The 18,007-nt window shown below is 46.1% G+C and overlaps 1 protein-coding gene across 1 annotated transcript in view; it reads left to right on the top strand.

Annotated features, from left to right (window-relative positions):
* The window catches only part of WHRN (whirlin), a 100,371-nt gene that overhangs the window by 71,534 nt on the left and 10,830 nt on the right, over positions 1 to 18,007 (top strand). The window contains exons 6-8 of the mRNA XM_087704657.1: positions 4,993 to 5,205; positions 6,023 to 6,205; positions 12,328 to 12,360. Of these exons, the coding sequence (XP_087560783.1) occupies positions 4,993 to 5,205; positions 6,023 to 6,205; positions 12,328 to 12,360 (429 nt within the window). The remainder of the gene's footprint in view (positions 1 to 4,992; positions 5,206 to 6,022; positions 6,206 to 12,327; positions 12,361 to 18,007) is intronic.

Raw genomic sequence — 18,007 nt, forward strand, 5'->3', positions numbered from 1 at the left:
CACCCCCATAGGAAATAAAAGAGAATGGGGAGGGGGATTTTGCAGGAAACAATTTGTTCGCTCGGTCGTTAGATTCGTTTCAGGAGTGTGAAGATCTGTCCGTGAATCTCAGAGACTCTGTGCCCAGCCTTTCCTTGCACAGCACTGCGTTTGGGAAATATTGACATGGCAGCTTTCCAAGCTAGATAAGGTCTGTGGTCATAAATACACCTTTGAAAGACTGTTTGCCAGGCCTTGGCTGAAGGTGAATGAGAGGAATTGACATTCGTTTAATAAAAGGGGTTTTCTCGGGACCAGGAATCTGCTTCGTGCTTTTTTGGGGAAGCCTTGGTCAGAATAAGAATCACCACTGCTGCTTCACCTCTGAGGATTTTGCAGAGTTTCTACTTCTAAAGCAGAAAACCACCTCCTGCTCACCTTTTTTAAAACGGGACACCTGCCGAAGTGGCAGAGGTGGCTTCTGCAGACTTAGAGATTTACGAAACTCTTTCTGTGCTGCTCCCTTGGAGCTTGTTAGCCTTCGTTTCCTGCAGAGCAAAAGTTGCACGATAAGCAGTTTGAATTTTCGGGAAGATGGAGGACGGGGGGAGTAATAAAACATGATAACAGCTGTGGCATTGATAGAGGAGGAGAATATTTGCAGCTTGGGGGGTTGAATGGTGATGTCCCCTCCCTTCCAGCACTGATAATGTGTACTGTTGTGTCCCGCCATTGATCAGTGGGATTGACAACAGAGTCGGACAGTGAGGAGGTTGGGGAGGAACATGGACCAGTCCTGGGGGCTGAGGAAAGCTCAGACGAGGGCTCTGCATCGGAGGCAAAGAGAGGAGTCAGACATCAGTGAGGCAGAAGAACAGCTGGAGCCTGTTTCCAGTGTGTGCATGCGCAGAGCTGCCAGAAGACAAGAATAGGTTTTCTTGGGAGTAAAACCACATCTTGGAGGTGATTGGCTGCTCTCCAAACTGCTCTCTAAGCTCTCTAACAGAGTCAGCCTCTTGCCCCCAACAATCTGGCTCCTCATTTTACCCACTTTGGAAGGACGAGTCAACCTTGAACCTGGTGAGATTTCAACTGCCAAATTGCAGTCAGCCAGCAGTCAGCAGAAGTAGCCTGCAGTACCGCACTCTAGCCACTGCGCCACCGTGGATGTAACCTGTTTCCCCCAAAATAAGACCTCCCTGGATAATAAGCCCAATTGGGTTTTTTTTTGAGCACATGCGCTAAAAGAAACCCTCCCCCCAAAATAAGCTCTCCCCGAAAATATTGCAACACAGCAGCAGCCATGAGGTGACCACACTCTCTGCCTCCTGCACCTCAAAAATAATAAGTCCCCCTCCCCAAAATAAGGCCAAGTGCTTATTTGGGGGGTCAAAAGGTATGTATGTATGTATGTATGTATGCATGCATGCATGTATGTATGAATCTATCTATCTATCTATCTATCTATCTATCTATCTATCTATCTATCTATCTATCTATCTATCTATCTATCTATCTATCTACTTATCTATCTAGGTAGGCAGGCAGGCAGGCAGGCAGGCAGACAGATAAGAGAGAGGGGGGAGGGAGGGAGGGAGGGAGGGAGGGGGGATAGGGATGGATAGCACTTAGCAATAGCCCTTAAACTTATATACCATTTTACAGTGCTTTATATCCCTTTCTTAGTGGTTTACAGAGTCAGCCTCTTGCCCCAACAACCTAGGTTCTCATTTTACCCACTGCAGAAGGATGGGAGGTTGAGTCAACTTTGAGCTTGGTGAGATTTGAACTGCCAAATTGCAGTCAACCGGCAGTCAGCAGAAGTAGCCTGCAGTACCGCACTCTGACCACTGCGCCACCGTGGCTTGTAGACACTAATATACAGATTGGTTGCAATTACAGTGTTACGAACGATCCCCATTCTGACTCCAGAAAGCCAATTATGATTCAGTACTCAAGGAGTTGCCAGGTCGAGGTTTCTTCCCCTAAGGGTCCTTCAGGATTTTTGAGGGCTCTCCAAACTAAGAGAGAAAGCAATTTCAGGAATAAACGCTAAAGAGGCAAACGGCAGAAATTCAATTGGTCCAAAAATTCAGAACCAATTTGTGCTCTTAGTCTCGGCGGTATGTGCAATGAAACTCTTCAAAGGACAATTGATCCCAAAGCTGAGCCTGCTCTCGATGCTGGGTGGAGCATCGGGAGCTGCAGTGCGTAGGAAAGTGGCACCAGAGGGGAAGAACTAAGCTATACAACTCAGCAGAGTCACAACTGCAAAGGACAGGTTGGTTTCCTGGGAGCGTGAAGTGGCCTTTTTATAGTGCTTCCAACAGAATGACATTTCACTGCTTCCTTCCCACAAAATTTCAAAGGACCCTGGAAAAATCCATGGGGAACAGGCTTAGGAACAGTTAATCTTGAAGGTTCCCTGTTATCTTCATCCCTTTTAATGCCAATTGCGGAGGGAGGAAGAGGAGGGAGGAGAATGGAGGAAGGAGGAAGAAGAGGTGGAGAATGGAGGAAGAGTAGGGGAGGAGGTGGAGAATGGAGGAAATATAGGAGAGAAGGAGAAGGAAAAAGAGGTGGAGAATGGAGGAATAGAAGGAGGAGGAAGAGAATGGAGCAATAGAGGAGAAGGAGGAGACTGGAGGAAATATAGGAGAGAAGGAGAAGGAAGAGGAGGTGGAGAATGGAGGAATAGAAGGAGGAAGAGGAGAAAGGAGGAAATATAGAAAAGGAGAAAGAGAAGGGTGGAGAAGAAAGGAATAGAAGAAGGAAGAGGAGAATGAAGGAAATATAGAAGAGGAGAAAGAGAAGGAAGAAGAGATAGAGAAGGGAGGAATAGAAGGAGGATGAAGGAAACCTAGAAGGGAGGAGGAGGAGAATGGAGGAAGAGGAGAATGAAGGAAATATAGAAGAGAAGAAAGAGAAGGAAGAAGAGGTGGAGAAGGGAGGACTAGAGGAGGAAGAGGAGAATGGAGGAAATATAGAAAAGGAGAAAGAGAAGGGTGGAGAAGAGAGGAATAGAAGAAGGAAAATGAAGGAAATATAGAAGAGGAGGAGGAGGAAGAGGAGGTGGAGAAGAGAGGAATAGAAGGAGGAAGAGGAGAATGAAGGAAATATAGAAGGGGAGAAGGAGGAGGAAGAGGAGGTGGGGAATGGAGTAATAGAAGGAGGAAGAGAAGAATGGAGGAAATATAGAAGAGGAGAAGGAGGAGGTGGAGAATGGAGGAAGAATAGAGGAGGAGAAGGAAGAGGAGAAGAGAAGAAGAAGAGAAGAGGAGAATGAAGAAGAGAGGTGGAGGAGGAGGAGGAGGAGGAGGAGGAGGAGGAGGAGGAGGAGGAGGAGGAGGAGGAGGAGGAGGAGGAGGAGGAGGATGGAACTCTGTATTTTCTATTTACAAACATCCCATGGCCCTCACCTGGTCACTTTGGAAACCAGATGCTGAGTGGACCATGGACAGACCCATCAACCCGTCTCTTACGTTCTCAGGGCCAATCCACCGCCATCCAAACCTTCCAGAGTCCTCCTAGAAGCCAAGATTCCCCCCCCCCCCAAAGCCCACAGCGCTTCCCTCCCCTGACTCTCCTTGCAGGCTGAAAAGCTGCGGGCGGGCAGGAGCATCACGCTCGCTCGTGTCCCCAAGAGCAATCAGCCTGCTTTAAAAAAAAACAAAAAAAAAACAAGGCTACCTTCCAATCAACGTTTTCAGCATTCACGGGCTCCTCTCTGCAGGCTCCCTGCTCACGTCCCTCCCGATGCGATTCAGGGTCATCACACGCCCACCGCCTCCTTCCTTCCTCAAATCCAGCTTTTTCCATGGCTGGAGAAATTCCTGGAAAGGAAGAATGCCAAGGTGTCAAGGTTAAAAGCGGAGCGTGTTTCCATCAGCATTCATAAGGCCCAGCAGGTAATGAGATGGTTGAGCTTTTGAAATGCAGCCGAAATGCAAGGAAGGAAAAAAAAATAAGAACCTGCTGCAGCCCTGAATACATATTCGACCTCCAGATGTTTCTTAAACGCACTTCCCCCATAGCCCCGGATAGCTTGGCCTGGAAAGGCACTGCCATTCGGCAACATCTGGGAAACCTCTGCGTTTCCGCTCCCTCTTTCTATTTGCTAAAACCTGAGTTGGAATTTCGATTTAATAGAAATAGAATGACAGAGTTGGGAGGGACCTTGGAGGTCTTCTAGTCCAACCCCCTGCTTAGGCAGGAAACCCTACACTACTTCAGAGAAATGGTTATCCAACATCTTCTTAAAAATGTCCAGTGTTGGTGCATTCACAACTTCTGGAGGCAAGTTGTTCCATTGGTTAATTGTTCTCACCATCAGGAAATTCCTCCTTAGTTCTAAGTTGCTTCTCTTCTAGATTAGTTTCCACCCATTGCCTCTTGTCCTGCCTTCAGGTGCCTTGGAGAATAGCTTGACTCCCTCTTCTTTGGGGCATCCCTTGAGATATTGGAAGGCTGCTATCATGTCTCCCCTAGTCCTTCTTTTCATTAAACTTGACATACCCAGTTCCTGCAACCGTTCTTCAGATGTTTTAGCCTCCAGTCCCCTAAATCTTCTTTGTTGCTCTTCTCTGCACTCTTTCTAGAGTTTAGACCCAGACAACACTTTGTTTCTGTAATATGTATAATTTGTATTAAAAATAAAAAAACTTGAATTGAAAAGAAAGAAAACCACTCTCATTCATGTGCTGTAAAACAAGAAGGCGATATTTTAGCTCTAAAGAAGGCTCTTCTGCTTAATGCCTACAATAATGTTATTCCTGCAATAAAATAGCTTTGGGGAACGTCATTCTGAAAATATAAGTGCTTATAAATCCCTTAAATTTACCATATTCCTCTCCTTATAATTGGGTGCTTCATCATCTATTAGCCAGCTTCCTTTCTCTGTCCGTATTTATTACGAGAGGTTGCTTGCGCCGAATGTTCATTAATTAATCGGCCACGGTTTGGGTAATCCTAATTAATTCTCCAAAGTTGTGCTTTGTGTTCCTCTCCTCCTAGCCATCTTTTTATAAAGGTCTTACGGGATCTCAAGTAACGTTGAGTAGCCTGGTGAACCAAAACCGAGTGATGCTGGAGGAAAACGCCCGGCACCTCCTGAACGAACCCGAGAGGACCACCATGGCCTACTATCTGGACGAATACAAGGAGAAGAACATCTCGATCGATTCCCTCGTCCTGGCTCTCTTTGAACTGCTCAACACCCACGCCAAAGTGAGTGTGGTGGAATGAGGTCTGGATTCCCCGGAGGGAAGGAGGGGGCTTGCTGCTCCTTGCCAGAGGGCGAAGAGCCAGGGGAGATCGGAATGTCGGGTAGGCAGGAAAAGGGTTGTGACGGTGCCTCCCTAGCAGTTCACAGAGAGTGTCTATAGTTATTCAGTTAGTTTCTTTACTCTGGCAAGATTCTGTCTGTAGGTTGTTGTGGCCCACCAGCAGCCAGTGGAGCTGGCAGCAGATTCGGACAGTGAGGAGGTTGGGGAGGAAGATGGGCCAGTCCTGGAATCTGGGGAAGGCTCTGTGTCGGAGGCAGAGAGGGGACCAGGGCCATATGCCAGTTATCAGCTGCCTTCAGAGTCAGACATCAGCAAGGCAGACGAACAGCTGGAGCCTGTTCCCAGTGTGCGCATGCGCAGAGTGGCCAGATGAAGGGAACAGCTAAAGAACAGGGGTCGACTTGGGAGTAAGGCCACAGGGGGACGATGAATGGCCCCTCCCAGAGAAAATAAAAGAAGAGCGAAAGGGGAGTGGAGTTTGCAAGAGGCCATTAGTTCACTTCATTGGTTCGTGACTCTCCGAAACTCCTGGCCAAGTTCTGCAGAGATCGGCCTGGCAGCTCTCCAAGCCAGATAAGGTCTGTGACTGCAAATCCTCCCTCGAAAGACTTTGCTGGATGGGAATGAGCAGAATTCACGGCAAATTAATAAAAGGGGCAGTTTTGTTGGGACCAGGAGTTTGCTTCAGGCTCTCGGGAAGCCTCGGTCGGAACGCATGTTCTGTTTCAACACCCCATTTCCCCCTCTTGTTTCTGCAGTTCTCCCTCCTGTCGGAGGTTAGAGGGGTCATATCAAACTTGGTTCTTAAGCGGGAAATAGAATTCATGAAAGCCCGGCAGCCTTCAGGGACCGGAACCGATTGTTACTCGACAACGTCCTGCAGTGATTCTGCCTCGTGCACCGAAAGCCATTTTACCTCCACCACCGCTAGTTCAGCTCGGGTAGGTATGGTTCTCTCAGGCCCGGCTCTCCAATTTTGGCCCTCCATCTCCTTCTCCCCTTACACAGGTAGTCCTCGACTTACAATAATTCACTTAATGACCGTACAAAGTTGCAACGGCCCTGAAAAACAGTGGCTGCTTAGGGCCATTTTTCACACCTATGACTGCAGTAGCATTCCCCAGTGGTCCCCGGATCAAAATCCTGGGCCGCTGATTCGTACTTATGACCGTTGCCGGGTCCCAAGGTCAGTTGACCGCCTCTTCTGCGAGGTCAGTTGACCGCCTCTTCTGCGACCTTCCGAAATAGCAAAATTTCAACGACCGTGTAACATCGGGATTCACTTACGACTGTTTTTCAGGGCGTTGCAAAAAGGAGAGTGGGCAAAGTGTAAAACCGAGGACTCCCTGTACGGAAAATCCAGTTGCCCCTGACTGCAAAAACGGGACAATGAATGGGAGCTCAGGAAGATTTAGTAGAGACAAATTTAAAACGTAGGGTCTCCTGCTTGGGCAGGGGGTTGGACTAGATGACCTGCAAGGTCCCTTCCAACTCTGTAAATCCGTGAGCATCCCGTTAAAAAACACTGTGGAATTCTTGCTGCTCCCCGAGGTTGGTTGTCTTCTTGAAGACATTTCATTACCTGACTAGCAAACATTATCAGCGAGGGTGAGGGGAGGGTTTGCTGCTTGAATATACTGTACATAGCAGCTCGGAGCTTGCTATTTTTTCTTGCTGACGTTTCATTACCCAGCTAGGTAACATCATCAGTCCTGGTGAGGGTAGGGTTTTCTGCTTGAATATTTATAGTAGCTTGGTGGTTTTCTTGCAGACGTTTCATTACCCAACTAGGTGACATCATCCGTGCTAGAAGGGAGTTGGGTTTAGAGAGAGGAAGAGGAGGAGGAGAAGAGGAGGTGGAGGGGAGGAAGAGGACTGTGGGGTCCTTAGTGCTCTCTGAGCTTGGTGGCTTTCTTGCAGACGTTTCATTACCCAAACTAGATAACATCATCAGTGCTAGGAGGAGGGAGGAGGAAGAGTACTGTGGGGTCCTTAGTGCTCTCTGAGCTTAGTGGCTTTCTTGCAGACGTTTCACTACCCAACTAGGGTATCAGAGGTGGGTTCCTACCAGTTCACACCTATTCGGTAGAACCAGTTCGTCAAATCTACCGAACCGGTTAGAAGAGGTTCCACCAGTGGACCCGGAAAGCAGGCCACACCTACAGAAGAGGTTCCAAAAAAATTTGAAACCCACCACTGCCACACACACACACAGAGACACACAAACACAAACACAAACAGAAAGACAGACTGACACAGAGAGAGAGAGAAAGAAAGGAAGAAATAAATAAAAAAAGAAAAAAGAAAGAAAAAGAGTGAAAGAGAGATGAAAGAAAAAAAGAAGAAAGGGACAGAGAGACAAAAGGAAGGAAGGAGAGAGAGAGAGAGGGAGGGAGGGAGGGAGGGAGGGAGAGAAAACACATGGCCGGCAAGCCACTCCCACCAGGTCACATGGCCGGCAAGCCACTCCCACAAAGGAGGCCACACCCACAGAGTAGGTTCCAAAAAATTTTGAAACCCACCACTGTAGGGTATTAATATTTTTCCCAAGAAAAGGATTTGTAGAGAGTGGAAGCAGCATAGAAAAGGTGTATTTTTATTTTCTCTTCGCCAACCACACTTTCCAAAACTTTTCTTCCAATTACGGGGGGCAGGGGTGGGGGAAACACACTTGAGAACTGCCTAGGGTAAAAGCCACTGGGAGAAGGAATAATACAGGGGGGAAATTGGCTCTTTCCAGGAAATGAAGAAGACACCTGGGTCTTCTGCCAGTATCTTGTCTTCTCCCATCTCCCATCCCTGCCAAATGAAGTTAGCATAATCGCCTTTTTAAATGTGCAGCCCCGAGGGCCAGGGAATCAATTTGCTGGTAATAAAAACACCTTTCATCAAAGCCTCATTAGCAGGCTCAGGAAGAGGAAGGCTGTTTGACGAAGCTGTTTGTTGAACGCCTGGACTCTTGCAAAGCCTCAGGGAAAAGGTTGGGTATTCGAGGCCAGCTGTGAAGGGAGTCCTTTTAAACAGCAAGAGGACTTTGATTTATATACCGCTTCACAGTGCTTTTACTGCCTACTCTGAGCAGTTTACAGAGTCAGCCTCGTGCCCCCAACCATCTGGGTCCTCATTTTACCCACCTTGGAAGGATGGAAGGCTGACTTGAGCCAGTCAGGATCCAACTGCTGGCAGTGGGCAGAATTAGCCTGCAATACTGCATTCTAACCTCTGGGCCACCACAGCAGATAGATAGATAGATAGATAGATAGATAGATAGATAGATAGATAGATAGATAGATAGATAGATAGATAGATAGATAGATAGATAGATAGATAGATAGATGAGAGAGGGAGAGAAAGATGATGGATGGATGGATGGATATAGATAGATAGATAGATAGATAGATAGATAGATAGATAGATAGATGATAGATAGATAGATAGATAGATAGATAGATAGATAGATAGATAGATGAGAGAGAGAGAGAAAGATGATAGATGAGATGGATGGATGGATGGATGGATGGATGGATGGATGGATGGATGGATGGATAGATAGATAGATAGATAGATAGATAAATAGATAGATAGATGTGGTGACTGATGGATGATAGATAAGTAGATAGGTAGATTGGTAGATGAGAGAGAGGGAAAGAGAGATGATAGAGGAGATAGATAGATAGATAGATAGATAGATAGATAGATAGATGGATGGATGGATGGATGGATGGATGGATGGATGGATGGATGGATGGATGGATGGATGGATGGATAGATATGGTGACTGATGGTTGATAGATAAGTAGATAGGTAGATTGGTAGATGAGAGAGAGGGAAAGAGAGATGATAGATGAGATAGATAGATAGATAGATAGATAGATAGATAGATAGATAGATGGATGGGTGGATGGATGGATGGATGGATGGATGGATGGATATGGTGACTGATGGATGATAGATAAGTAGATAGGTAGATTGGTAGATGAGAGAGAGGGAAAGAGAGATAGATGAGATAGATAGATAGATAGATAGATAGATAGATAGATAGATAGATAGATAGATAGATAGATAGATAGGAAATATAGATGAGAGGGAGAGAAAGATGATAGATGAGATGGATGGATGGATGGATGGATGGATGGATGGATGGATGGATAGATAAACAGACAGACAGACAGGAAGGAAGGAAGGAAGGAAGGAAGGAAGGAAGGAAGGAAGGAAGGAAGGAAGGAAGGAAAGAAAGAAGAAAGAATGAAAAGGGCCAGACAGGTAGACAAACAGTCATAAAGATAGATAAATAGCGATAGCACTTAGACTTATATACCACTTCTCTAAATGGATTACAGACCCCAACAATCTGGGTCCTCATTTTACCAACCTCGGAAAGATGGAAGGATCAACCTTGAGCTGGTCAGGATCAAACTGCTGGCAGTAGGCAGAATAAACCTGCAACGAAGAAGAAGGATTCAACCCGAAGACAGGAGAAGAAGCAATGGGTGGGAACTAATCAAGGAGAGAAGCAACCTGGAACTAAGGAGAAATTTTGTGACTGTGAGAACAATTAACCAGTGGAACTTCTTGCCTCCAGAAGTTGTGAATGCTCCAACAGTGGAGGTTTTCAAGAAGAGATTGGACAACCATTTGTCTGGAGTGGTCTAGGGTTTCCTGCCTAAGCAGGGGGTTGGACTAGAAGATCTCCAAGGTCCCATCTAGCTTTTGATTCTATGTATCTCCTCCAATGCGTAGTGCGCAAAGTACCTCTCATTAAAAATGAGTGCAAACACACCACACTCCTGAATGTGTGATGCCACCAAGCAACACCCAACAGGAGGAGATCCGTGTTAAGCCACTGGCAGCAGAAAATCAGAAGAAGCCCAGGAATATCTTTTCCAGCTCCCCAATTTTTATTCAAAGCTTTGTAAGGCATCTGATGATGATGGGAGCTGCCGCTTGCAAAAAAACCTCATGCCATTGAATAAAGCATCAATAAATTTTAAAAACTCCTCTCTTTTTTTTGGCAGCCAAGTAACAGAAGCAGCTAGGAAGATTCATAATCAGCAAAACCAAAGGACTTTTTAATATCTGTTTGTATTTTCCCACGCCAGCCGGGAAAAAATTCATCAACGGGAAGAAAGGATTGTCTTTTTTTAAAAGATGCTCTGCTTTTTTTCTGCTGTCACGATGCAATGACCTTTGCTAAATTAGTCCTCCTTTTACGCCGACGGCTGTTCAAGTTAGAAGCAGGCCCTCCCGAGCCATGGGGAAGTGCGCCCCTCCCTCTTAATGTCCTATTTCATCTACTGACCCTTCTTTTAATCCACTTGGATTAGCCGCCCACTGTTTTTTTTTTCTGAAGGAACGACGTCTAAAGGTCTTGGATGAGAGCGAAGAGAAGGAGTCATTCCTTTCTCTCTCCCCAGTTTTCTCTGCAGGCATCCTCTAATACATTTCTCCATCCTGTCCTTCTGCCAAGCAGCTTTCATTCACCTTGCAAAACAAGCAAGCAGGCAAAGGGCAGCCCGATTGATCTGCTAAGACAAACTGAAATCCCATCGCTCATTTCCTCTGTTGACAGCTGAGCCAGCCGTGTAAAACCAGCTCAAACAGTTTGAAAACCTGTGGCTGTTTAAGTCAAGGGTGGTTAGTGGAAGGGGGAAGGGAGGAGAGACGGGGAGGGGAGGGGGAAGGAAGGTAGGAAGGGGAAAGGAAAAGGAAAGGAGAGGTGGAGAGGGGAGGGGAGGAGGCAGGGAGGAAGGAAGGAAGAGGATAGAGGGAAGGAAGGAAGGAGAGAGGAGAGGAGAGGAAAAAGAAAGAAAGAAAGAAATAAGAGGAGGGGAGGAGGCAGGAAGGAAGGGGAGAAGAGAGGGAAGGAGAGGAGAGGAAAAAGAAAAGAAGGAAAGGAGGGGATGGGAGGAAGCAGGGAGGAAGGAAGGAAGGGGAAAGGAAAAGGAAAGGAAAGGAGAGGGGGAGGGGAGGAGGCAGGGAGGGAGGAAGGAAGGGGATAGAGGAAAAAGAAGGAAATGAGAGGAGGGGAGGAGACAGGAAGGAAAGAAGGGGAGAAGGAAGGAAGGAAGGAAGGAGAGAGGAGAGGAAGAAGAGAAGAAAAGAGGAGGAAACAGGAAGGAAGGAAGGAATGGGAGAGAAGAGGAAAGGAAGGAGAGAAAAAAGGGAGGGAAAGAAGGAAGTAGAGGAGAGGAGAGGAAAATGAAAAGAAGGAAAGAAGAGGAGGGGAGAAAAGAGGGAGGGAAGGAAGGAGAGGAGAGGAAAAAGAAAAGGAGAGGAGAAGAGAAGGGGAGGAGGAAGGGAGTAAGGAAGGAGAGAGGAGAGAAGAGGAAAAAGAAAAGAAAGGAGAGGAAGGAAGGAAGGGTGGAAGGGAGGGTGGAGGAGAGAAGAGAAGAAAATATTTTATTTGGCCAAGTCTGATTAAGCGCACAAGGGATTTGTCTCTGGTACAGAAGCACTCAACATACATGCAAAACAACAGAATAATAATAATAATAATGCCAATAAAAACGGGGTGGCAGAGAAGATGATCAGAAGGACAATAATACCACAACCAAACAAGATGGATAAATAGGCATGAAACATGACTAGGGGTCTGGCAGAGCGATGGCACGAGGGAGAAAAAACTGCCTGTGTGTCTGGTTGTGTTGGCGTGCAATGCCCTACAGCGCCGTCCCGAGGGGAGGAGTTGAAACACTTTGTGTCCAGGATGCGCGAGGGGTCTGTGGATATTTTCTCAGCCTTCCTTCTGACCTGTGCAATGTATTGGCCTTCAGTGGAAGGAACGGCTTTCTCCAGGGAGAGCTCGGCCAACTCGCGATCCAATAAATACAGACCTGTCACATTTCAGAGCTCAACGTCTCCCTGGAGAACCCCTTTTGAAAGTCAATTCGCTTCTCATCATCCGGGGGCGATGAGGTCCGTGAAAGGGGTGGGGGGGAGAGAGAAAGGAGATCGCTCGCCCCGTGTATTGCTTAGACTGCGTTTTCATTTTTTAAGCTTCTAACCTATTTCTTCCTCTCCACCTTCTCCGTCTATCCACGTCAACTCAAACCCGCGTGGCCAGGAGAGGCTCTTGTGGCTGATTGATTTGATGGAGGTAAGCAATTTCCGAAGGGGTGTGTGTGTGTTGTGGCCCGCCAGTGGAGCTGGCAGCAGAGTCGGAGAGGGAGGAGGTTGAGGAGGAAGATGGGCCAGTCCTGGAGTCTGGGGAAGGCTCTGATGAGGGCTCTGCGTCGGAGGCAGAGAGGGGGCCAGGCCCGTCTAGGAGTTACGCGCTGCCTCCGGAGCCTCCAGAGTCGGACATCAGCAAGGCAGAAGAACAACGGGAGCCTGTTCCCAGTGTGAGCCTGCGCAGAGCTGCCAGAAGGCAAGAACAGTTAAGACCAAAAGGGCAACTCGGGAATAAGGCTTGGAGATGATTGACCCCTCCCATAAGACATAAAAGAGGAGCAAATGGACATGAGCCTTTGCAGGAAGCAATTAGTTCATCTACTCTGTTCAAGCTCTGAGAACTCCTGTTTGACTCTGTGCTACGTTTGGCCTTCCAAAACTAATGGGCAATTAGGTCTCTGGCAGCGTTTCAAGGGAGATAAAGGCGGACGCTTATCAACCTTCCCCTGAAAGACTGCCGGCAACTCGAGCAGACATCTGTCGGAATCTTCACAGATTTTGTGACTCATTATGAGCTGTGAATGACCATAATTCACTGCCGTATAAATAAAAGAGAGTTTTGGGGGCTAAGATTGTGATTGATGCTTTCTCGGGAAGCCGAGGTTAGAACAGTGTGGTGTGTTGGGCAGGAAACGGGAAGATTGAGTTAGGGAATCCAGATAGAGCACTTGGGCCATCCCGGTCCTAAGTGAACCTGGGGTTCACTCATAAAGTGGTGAACCATTCGAAAACCTGCTATAGGCAAAAGCTTCACCTCTGGTGCACAGCAGCAGGTGCCACCCCCCCCCCCAAAATCAATCCAGACAATATGTTGTTCACAAAGCTCTTACAATACAATAGCAGAATTGGAAGGGACCTTGGAGGTCTTCTAGTCCAACCCCCTGCCTGGGCAGGAAACCCTATACCGTTTCAGACAAATGGCTATCCAACGTCTTCTTAAAGACTTCCAGTGTTGGAGCATTCATAACTTCTGGAGGCAACTTCTGTTCCACTGATTAATTGTTCTAACTGTCAGGAAATTTCTCTTCAGTTCTAAGTTGCTTCTCTCCTTGATTAGTTTCCACCCATTGCTTCTTGTCCTGCCTTCAGGTGCTTTGGAGAATAGCTTGACTCCCTCTTTTTTGTGGCAGCCCCTGAGATATTGGAAGAATGCTATCATGTCTCCTGCAACGTTGTTGCCACACTGGAGGGCCGCTCATGTCTCTTCGCCTAATCAAAAGGAAAACACCAGGCAGAATTCCTCGGGATGAGTTACCCCCAAATGTACTTTGGAGACCTCTTTTATTAGAAAAAGTTAGTTACAGCGTCATCAAAAGGAGCGTATCAAAAGGCATATATAATCAATCACACATGATACAAATAAACTAATGAAAAGGTCACAGCATTCTACAAACAAACCAATAGAAAATTACAGCATAGCATAAGATGGGGAGAGGGGGAATAGAAAGTTACAGCACAGCATAGGGAGGGGAGAAGGGGGAGAAGGGGCAGGTGTGGGCGTAGCTTGCTCACATAGTTCATGCTACATGAGTTTGCATAGTGAGTCCTGACCGTTAGGTTGGAAAGATGTTTCTGGTGCGATGTTTTTCCATCCCTGTGTGTGTGTGTTTCAGACAGCCAAAACTGCCCTGCACATACACACCCGGTGATGGATTCCAACAGTCTCCCCTAGTCCTTCTTTTCATTAAACTAGACCTACCCAGTTCCTGCAACCGTTCTTCATATGTTTTAGTCTCCAGTCCCCTAATCTTCTTTGTTGCTCTTCTCTGCACTCTTTCTAGAGTCTCCACATCTTTTTTACATCAAGGCGACCAAAACTGGATGCTGTATTCCAAGGGTGGCCTTACCAAGGCCTTATAAAGTGGTATTAACCCTTCACGTGATCTTGATTCTATCCCTCTGTTAATGCAGCCTAGAACTGTGTTGGCTTTTTGGCAGCTGCTGCACATGCCTGGCTTCTATTTAAATGGTTGTCCACTAGGATTCCAAGATCCCTCTCACAGTTACTCCTATTGAGCCAGGTACCACCTATACTGTACCTGTGCATTTGGTTTTTCTTGCCTAAATATAGAACCTGACTCTTTTCACCATTGGATTTCATTTTGTTAGATAGTGCCCAATGTTCAAGTTTGTCAAGATCCTTCGGTATCTTAAGCCTGTCTTCTGGAGTGTTGGATATTCCTGCTATCTTGGTGTCATCTTGTGTATGTAAACTGAAAATGTATAATTAAACTCTTTTTAAAACAGAATGGAATTTGTGCTACATCATCCATCCATCCATCCATCCATCCATAACAAATGGAAGAAGTTGGCAAATTGGGACGTCGGCTTCTGACGAGGAGAGCCACGATTTAAAACAGGGAAGCTGTGTCTAAATTTACGAACGCGGCTTTCCTTTCTCCCTGAAATGCACTTGAGCGTTTAAGTGTGTGGCTTTAATTTTTAATTTTGTTTTAATTATGCAGCGAGATTTCATGAAGGAGAAATGAACCTTCGGAGGGCATTCAGAGGCATTCTCGTCAGTCCAATAACCTGAAACTTCAAAATGTATTTATTTATTTTTTGAAAAAAGGGGGAGAGGTAGAAAAAAGTAGAACAGATTCCTGCTTCCAATTTGGGGGCCAATATTTTCCTGCCATGTTTGTTTTTCCTTACAGGGTAGATTCTCCTTGAACTAACCATTCTGAGCCAGGCTTCCTTAAAAAGCAAGAAGCAGAGCCTTAGTCCCTGCAAAATCTCTTTTATTTACACGACCGTGAATTCCTTTCATTCACAGCCAGCAAGGCTTAGCAAACAGTCTTTCAGAGGAATATTTATCCACACGAACCTTATCTCGCTTGGAACACTGCCAGATAACTAGTTTCCAACTGCAGGGCAAGGCAAAACTTGGCACAGACTCTCTTATAGTCACAAAGAGAACTTTCCACTCTTTATATATATATATATATATATATATATATATATATATATATATATATATATATATATATATATATATATATATATATATATATATATATATATATATATATATATATATATAATTATGTTTTCATTCTATACAATCACATATTCACTGTGCTTAATCAGGGCATATAACATTGAATAATAAACACGGCCCTCACTTATATAGAAAATGTCCTCTACAATACAAACCCAGTATACCACCTTGGCCCGCCATACACCCTCTTTCAACCCCCTCCAACTTTCATTCTTCCTTCTCACACACCCCTCTACGCCTACTTCACCTCCCCTTCTTTCTAACCCTAACCCTATCACTCCCTCTCCATTCCCTCCCTCCCTTCTCCTCCTCCTCTCTCTCACCCTCTCCACCCTCCTTCTTCTTTCACTCGACTCTTTCCTTCGGTATCTATTACCTTCCAGTATATTCGGTTTGTTCTATTTTCGCACTAACGTTGAAAAGCCACAGTATGCAAATACAATCATGGAATTTAACACATATTGTGTTTCCCCCCTCCCCCCTCCCCCTAAATCCCCACCTCCCTTCCCTCCCCCCGACTTCCCAAAGACCATACGTGGTATAACTTTTGAACAATCACAGTCTAAAATATCTCTACATTGAACTCAGCTTCTTACTGTTACTTTCCACTCTTGAAACGACCGAAGGAACAAATTGTTTCCTGCAAAAGCCCCCTTCCCATTTACTCCACTTTTGTTTTTTATGGGAGGGGCCACTCACCTCCATGGTGTGGCAATACTCTTAAGTCTACCCTGCTTTCTTAGTTGTTCTTGTCTTCTGGCAGCTCTGCACATGCGCACACTGAGAACAGGCTCCAGCTGTTCTTCTGCCTCACTGCTGTCTAGCCTGCTCTCTGCCTCCGATGCAGAGCCCTCGTCTGAGCTTTCCTCAATTCCCATGTTCCTCCCCAACCTTCTCACTGTCCGACTCTGGTGCCAATTCCGCTGGCCGCCAGCAGATTACAACACTAATGGTCCCATTTTACCAAATTTCATTCAGTGCACCGTTTTGCTACTGATGGTTGATCAGTATTGCAATGTGCTCTACATGGGGCTGCCCTTGAAGAGTATTCGGTGACTTCAGCTAGTCCAGAATGCGGCCACGATTGTGGGTGCACCCCGCTTCACCCACATAACACCTATCCTCCGTGAGCTGCACTGGCTACCTGTTGATCTCCGGGTACGCTTCAAGGTGCTACTTGTCACCCATAAAGCCCTTCATGGTAGTGGATCTGGGTACTTGAGAGACCGCCTACTGCCAATTACCTCCATTCGACCGATTAGATCCCATAGATTAGGCCTCCTCCGAGTCCCATCTGCCGGTCAATGTCGACTGGCAACCACGCGGAGGAGAGCCTTCTCGGTGGTAGCTCCGACCCTATGGAACGATCTCCCCGTGGAGATTCGTACCCTCACCACCCTCCAGACCTTCCGCACAGCCCTCAAAATCTGGCTATCCCGTCAGGCCTGGGGCTAAAGACTATAACCCTCCCGAATGGTATGAATGTTGTGCTTTTAATTGATGTATTGTCTTACGTGTTAATGTCTGTTTCCCCCCCCCTTTTTTTTCAAGTTGTAAGCCGCCCTGAGTCCCCCCAGGGAAAAGGGCGGCATATAAATAAACTTCAATACAATACAATACAATCATTGCCTCTAAAAAAACATTTCCATTTTGCTTCTTGCCCTCTTGTCAAACAGCAGCCTGCTAGCCCAGCCTTGCTCCTCTCACCTTCCTCTTAAGGATTTCTCCAATCGCTGTCATGTTTTATTAGCAGGGGGCTAATTGTGCTTTGTACTAATTGAAAACAGCTCAGGCTGATCACGGAGGTTCGTTGCTTCCCAAATTGGCTTTAAAAACAGAGCCAGCCACAATTGGGGGGTGGGGAGAAGTGGCAGTGTGTTTTCTTTCTTTCTTTCTTTCTTTCTTTCTTTCTCTTTTTTCTCTTTCTCTTTCTTTCCTTCTCTCTTTCTCTCTTTCTTTGCAATTCATCCTGAGGTTTCTCAGATTTTTGGGAAACCTGTGATCGACTGCCCCCTTGTGCATCAAGGAGAGGTTGGTCGTTGACTTAGGCGAAGCCAGGCAAGGAGATTTGAGTTAGAAGAAAGGACTTTGAAGGGAGAAGTTAGATGGGGGAGGAGTAGGGATTTGACAGGAGAGAGGGAGAGAAAATAGATAGATGTGAAAGAGGATGGATTGAAATACTTAATAAGAGATAGATGGATGGATGGATGGATGGATGGATGGATGGATGGATGGATGGATGGATGGATAAGAGAGGAATAGATGGATGGATAGACACTGAAATGGAGCAAAGATAGATGATAAATAATAGATGAATAATAAAAAGCTGGGTACATAGATAAATGGATGGATTGATGGATGGATAGATAGATAGGAGAGAGAGAATAGATAGATGAGAAAGAGGATGGATTGAGATACTTAGCAAGAGATAGATGGATGGATGGATGGATGGATGGATTGGCGGGTAGGTAGATGATAGATAGATAGATTAGATAGATAGATAGATAGATAGATAGATAGATAGATAGATAGATAGATAGATAGATAGATAGATAGATAGGAATAGATGGAT

Source organism: Thamnophis sirtalis, unplaced genomic scaffold (genome assembly GCF_051295495.1).
Source record: "Thamnophis sirtalis isolate CommonGarterSnake01/CBP01778 unplaced genomic scaffold, rThaSir2_p1.2 scaffold_2, whole genome shotgun sequence".
In the NCBI taxonomy this organism is placed as follows: Eukaryota; Metazoa; Chordata; class Lepidosauria; order Squamata; family Natricidae; genus Thamnophis; species Thamnophis sirtalis.